The sequence below is a fragment of the Lactuca serriola genome, chromosome 8, assembly GCF_051521515.1.
Source record: "Lactuca serriola cultivar US96UC23 chromosome 8, Lser_US96UC23_V15, whole genome shotgun sequence".
NCBI lineage: Eukaryota > Viridiplantae > Streptophyta > Magnoliopsida > Asterales > Asteraceae > Lactuca > Lactuca serriola.
The window spans coordinates 188,881,952-188,887,990 of record NC_136415.1 but is presented as its reverse complement, the minus strand read 5'-3'; the positions used below and the strand labels follow the sequence as shown (position 1 = coordinate 188,887,990).

At 39.2% G+C, this 6,039-nt stretch overlaps 1 protein-coding gene across 1 annotated transcript; it reads right to left on the bottom strand.

Annotated features, from left to right (window-relative positions):
• Positions 1–5,119: 5,119 nt before the first annotated feature.
• Positions 5,120–5,533, bottom strand: LOC145067692 (uncharacterized). The gene has a single exon (XM_079014773.1). The coding sequence runs from the start codon at positions 5,531–5,533 to the stop codon at positions 5,120–5,122; it is 414 nt and encodes a 137-aa protein (XP_078870899.1).
• Positions 5,534–6,039: the final 506 nt, after the last annotated feature.

Sequence of the window (6,039 nt, the reverse complement as noted above, 5' to 3'; positions counted from 1 at the left end):
TCAAGAGATATCAGGAGAGTGGATGCTCCTGGATTTGTGAAACTTGAACATTCCAAGTTTCATAATGACATAGTCCAACCTCTGGAATAAAAATATTTTCTGTCAAAATATGTCAGGACTATAAATAGATTTCTGAATTAATTAATTCATTATTCACAAATCCAACTAGAGAAAAGCCATTTTCTCTCTGACGGATCTTCGGGTTTTCATCCCAGATTGTGAGTCTACTTTCCTAGATGTGTTTTATTACTTGTTATATGCTTTATAACATAGATTACATGTCTAAAATGCAAGATCCGGGAGTTTACCGCCCAAGAATGTTCTTGGGGAGTAAACTCCAAAATGGAGCTTTAAGGCTACCTAGCCCCGTTTCCTTGTTAGACAACTAGTTAAGGACTTAATGTATAACCATTAGAGGCTATAAATCATCAAAGAACAACAAGCAATTGGAGTTTACGGCCCAAGAGTTCTTGGACCGTAAACACCATTTCCAAGGGCCAAAAGTGATCCCTAAATCACCCTTAAGGCTTAGGACATTTACCCTCTAATACTTGTAGCTAATTTGGACACCAAAACACTTCAAAATCATAAAGATTTAGGAGTTTACGGCCAAGACATGCTCTTGGGTCGTAAACCCCTTTTTGAAGGGCTAAGGATGCCCTAAACACCCCTAAGGATTTGAGACTATTACCCTTTGATACTTGTAACTTGAATGGGGAGTAAATGACACAAAAATCATCCCTAAAAGGGAGTTTACGGCCAAGGAACATCACTTGGGCCGTAAACTCCAAGTAAAGGCACAAATGTGTGCCTAATGTCCCCTTTAGCCTTAGATAAAAACATAGAAGCTATCCTACATGTGCAAGTGCCTCAAATGAATTAAAACCAACACCCCATAGGAGTTTACGGCCGTAAACTCTAGGGGATATGGTCATTAGGCCGTAAACTCCTCTATGGAGCATTCTAGGGCCCTAAACTACTTCAAGGATTATTCCAACAAAGCTAGGCGTATTCTAGGATCATTATAGCCCCTTAAAACACCCAAAACCACCAAGTGAGGAGTTCACGGCCGTAAACTCATGGGTTCATGGCCGTAAACTCCAAAGGTGGGGTTTGTTGGGTGGTGAACTCTTATATAAGGTCTTTGGAAGCTTCAAACCCTTTTGCCTTGTCCCGTATCGACTTAGATGCAACCCTTAGGACCTATAACATTTATACAAAGTGTTTTCATGTTCCTAAGTGTCCCAACTTATTTTATTAAGTTATTATTTGGCTAATTAGTTATATATATGCTTATTATATGATAACTAGGCTCGTGCGTGTAAACAAGTCTCCGTTTGCCACCTAGCACGGTATCCGACACTACAATTCAAACAGCTCACCACAAGTGAGTCCATACCCCTTTAATCAACCTTTGAAATGATTTTAAATGTTTTAAATACTTTATGGGGGGGAATACAAGTCAAACACTTATAGTTATTGCTTCAATCACATGCGATTGCATTTAATCACATGTGATTCATAACTAGGAAACCAATGATTTTATCACTGTTCAAACTGTTTATCAAACTGCTTTACTTCAAAATGTTTTACAAACTCTTTTACTTTTCAAACTCATTTACAACTGTGATTTATAACAAATGTTCCTTATACTTAAACTGTTTTATCAAATTTATGCCTTCAAATTGTTTTATAGATTGACATCAAGTCGATCTTTTCTTGAAATAATATTTATGATTCAAATGTCTTATAAAATTCTTATTTATGCTTTTACTTCTTATAAATTGCATGCCCATATATGTATAGATGTATAAATAATGTTTAAAGGGCTTAGGAATGCCATCCGCCCTATTTCCTTTTCCTCGATTTGGATGTGGTCTGGTGGGATTTCGGGTGACCATCTGAAGGTCGTTTCAATATTAATTATATATCAAATATACATATATAGACATAAAAGTACTCTCATATTCATACGTACTAGACACATCATTAGTTAGTTACCATCGGGATAACACAGGATCATACATATACAACTATACTACGAGAACATGTACAACTATACTACGAGAACATATACAACTATACTAGGAGGAGAACATATACAACTATACTAGAACTAGAAACATTACATTACATATACAAGAATACGTTAACAAATGTGATCCACTGTATCGGAGCATGCCTTAAATGTCATGTCCCGAGTTGTAGCCAGAATTCTCTTGGATGGAGAGCGTGAGTTTGCGTATAGATCTATACTGGATTGACTATCCTACACCTTGCTGCTAGCTACAGCGGGACCTGCGGGTCTGCGGGTGCCAAACGTCATTTCTTTATTACGACCATTCGTATGTCGTTGTTACCAGTCGATAGCATGGTGCAATTATCACATATTACCTTAATATAAATCCGGTTTAAGGTAGTTAGTACAATAGTAATTTCTATAAAACAGAATTACAGTACTACATTGATTTACCCATTACATATTTTTAGTGATAACCTCACTTAAACATTTAATGTACAAACTATATTTTATTAAATGATAGTTACACTTGGTAAATTACACACTTTTACAACAAACGAGCATACAAAACAGTTAAGCCTTGGTAGAAGGCCACTTTAATAGAAAATATAGGATTTTCTGAGAGATTCAAACTTTTACAAACACTTACATACATTTTACGAACTTATACTTGAGACACGTTCAAACGATTTTGATAACAAACACCGACACTAAAATACTTATGAACTCACCAGCTTAATGCTGATAAACTCTTTCAAAATAACTTGTATTCTCAGGTCATCAGTAGACAGGTACCGAGGCCAGCTTTTGAGAAGATGGAGCGCATTCAAGACTCATCATATTATTATTTTGATTTACGTTATATTTTTGGTGTCTAAAACTGTACAGAATACTCTTGTATTAAAAATATATATTTAATGCAATGGATGATGTTGTTTGCTTATTTACATTTACTGTGTTGTGATACTTTACATGATGTCCTCCACCCCAGAATGTTTCCGCCGTTCTTGGTTTTGGGGTGTGACAGATGGGCAGAGCGAGAGGACGATTCAGAATCTCGAGGACATGCTTCGGGCATGTGACCTAGATTTTGGAGGCAGTTAGGATACATATCTTCCTTTAGTGGAATTTTCGTATAACAACAGTTACCACGCTAGTTTTGACCGCCCTCCTTTCAAGACGCTCTATGGAAGGAAGTGTAGGACCCTGATTTGTTGGGGCGAGGTCGGTCAGCAAGTCATCGGGAGTACCGAGGTGGTACTCAAGACCACAGAATTGATCCGGCAGGTCCGTCGCAGATTGTAGACTGCACAGAGTCGACAGAAGAGTTACGCCGACAGGAGGCGTTCGGACTTGGAGTTTCAGGTGGGCGATATGGTCCTCCTGAAGGTATCAACCTGGAAAGGTGTTATCAGGTTCTGGAATAGGGGCAAGTTGGACCCCAGGTTCATTGGTCCTTTTAGGGTTTTAGCCAGATCCACAAGACTTTCCATGTTTCTCAATTGAGGAAGTGTTTGGTGGACGAGTCAGCAGTTGTACCCGTAGAGGATATTCAGGTTGATAGCAGCCTGAATTATATCGAGAGACCAGTTGCGATCTTAGATCGGAAGATGAAGACCTTGAGGAACAAGGTGGTTTAGTAAGTGAAGGTGCAAAGGCAGCACCGAAAGGGTTGAGAGTGGACATGGGAGACCGAGGGGTAGATGAGGGACCATTATCCTGAGTTATTTTCGGATTCAGCGGCAGCAGACTTCAAGGACGAAGTCTAAGATAAGTGGGGGAAAGTTGTAATGCCTTATTTCTGGTATGTAAATTTAATTAAAGTATCTTCATTTCTTAAGGGGTACTCGATGAGTCTGTAGCCCAACTCGTCGAGTAAAAGTGGGATGAGCTCGCGATTTAAGTTGGCTACTCGGCGAGTCCATATGTTTGGACTCGGCGAGTCTGCCTGTCTGGATGAAGCCCTAATTTCAAGGGTTTGTACACTATTTAAACGTCATTATAGCCTCCCACCCTAGCCTCCAGCACCTTTAGAGCATTTCCCCTGTAAACCCTAGCCCCCATTGTTGAGCTTGAGTGTGTTTGTGCTAGTTTGGAAGTTTTGGAAGAGAAGGAAGGAAAGAAGGTCCATAGAAGAGAAAGGAGATCCAAGAGTTAGCTTCCATCTGTTTCTCATTCAGGTAATAAAGTTATTACCTTGTGTATTCCTCCATTAAACCCTCTTTTATGCTTGTTATGTCTCTTTTGGAGCCTTATATGATTCAAAACTTGAGATATGGACTCTCATTTGGATGGAAACCTTAGATCTGGACGTTATTGAACTCCAGGAGCTCATTATAGCCACCTTTATGCAATCATGGCCTTGTTCCAAACCCTAAGTGCTTAGTATTTGATGATTTTGGGTATTTTAGCCTTATACCCTTGTGCATGCACGTAAAGTTGGAAACTTTACATGTAAAACAAGTCCTAGATGATCAGATCTATGATTTGGAAGCACTGAAATCGATTAGAATCGACAGTATAGTAATACCAGTTGTTCTTCCCAGTCTTCTTGGCAAACTGCTTAGCCCTGAATACTGCCATGGCTATCTGCCATGTGATGTCCATCTCTTCCACATCTTCTAGATGAATCTGATCTAGATCAGCAAATGACAACTGAGGTGGAAGCTCTGCAGCAAGAAGAGCATTATAGTAGTTCAAAAGTCCTGTGGCAAAGGCCAAATTGTCATCACATTCCTTTGTGTTTGAGGAAGATGCCACAACTAGTACATTGCAGGAGGGAGCAGCTTGAGGAGTGACATGCAGCTGGCTTTGCGAGTGAGACATGGATGACGTAGCAGTAATTGTTTGGATCCAAGGCTGTTGAACAGCAAATGCTTGACTTGAGGAAGGAATGACTGATGAAAGAGCATTGTTAGAGGAAATCCTGAGGTTTGCAGTCGAATAAGAATTCGCATGATTTATCTCCCGCTGTTTATCATCAATATCACAGGCTTTGATGATAGCCATTGTTTCAGCAATAGTGATACGATTCAAATCCTTGATCTTCTTAATGACAGCTACATTCATATCCCATGACTTTGGAAGAGCATCCAGTAGCTATTTGTTTATCTCTGACTTGGTCAAAAAGATCCCATAAATGTTCATCTCAGTAGTGAGAGTGGTGAATCGCTGCAGCTGTGCCTCCAGGGTTTCTCCGGGAATGTAGTTGAACATGTTAAACCTTCGACGCAACATATCCTGGCGGCTTTCCTTCATGTCTTCATTACCTTCATATACCTCAATCAAGGCTTCCCACAAAGCTTTTGCTGAAGTATACTCTCTGAAACCTTGAGCTATATCAGGAGATAAAGCCATGGTCAGAGTGGCCAAAGCCCTTTCCTGTTCTTCCACTTTCTCAAAATCTTCATCTGTATAGTTTTCAACTGCTTTGTCAACTATCTGTCCTGCAACAGTGGTGGTAATTCTGACAGGATTTTTGATGATGCTTCTCCAGATCTTGAAGTCCTTCATTTTAATGTACTTTTCAATCTAGTATTTCCATTCAAGAAAACCATCTGTAGACAGCAGTCTTGGAATGCATGAAGCTGTGCCCATGACAGAATCCAGCTCATGATAATGTGTTTGACTTTGAGAATCCATTTATTATGATTTTAAAACTTAAAGTTAATATTTTTTTTAAATGTCAAAATTTAGTTTACAGTCAAGCTGTTTACAGTCGGGTAGTTTACGGTCAAGTAGGATGCATTGATTACGGTCCAAGAACACAGTGTACGGCTAATGAATGTTCTTCAGTTTATGGTCGTAAACAGGGTATACAGTCGTAATCTCTTGGCAGTAAACTCCCAGAAATCTCAGTAAACGCAAGTTTGAGGCAGATTTAACCCCTTTAGCAATGAAAACACCAAACCGTAATCTCAAACAGTGAAGAATATGAGTTTAAATGGCTGAAAACTCGATTGAATGATGCTTTGACACCGGTCTCGCTCTGATACAAATTTTTAGGTTCTAAAATAGAT

Excerpts from the sequence above, each read along its gene's own strand:
- LOC145067692 (XM_079014773.1), bottom strand. The coding sequence starts at position 5,533 with ATGAAGGACTTCAAGATCTGGAGAAGCATCATCAAAAATCCTGTCAGA.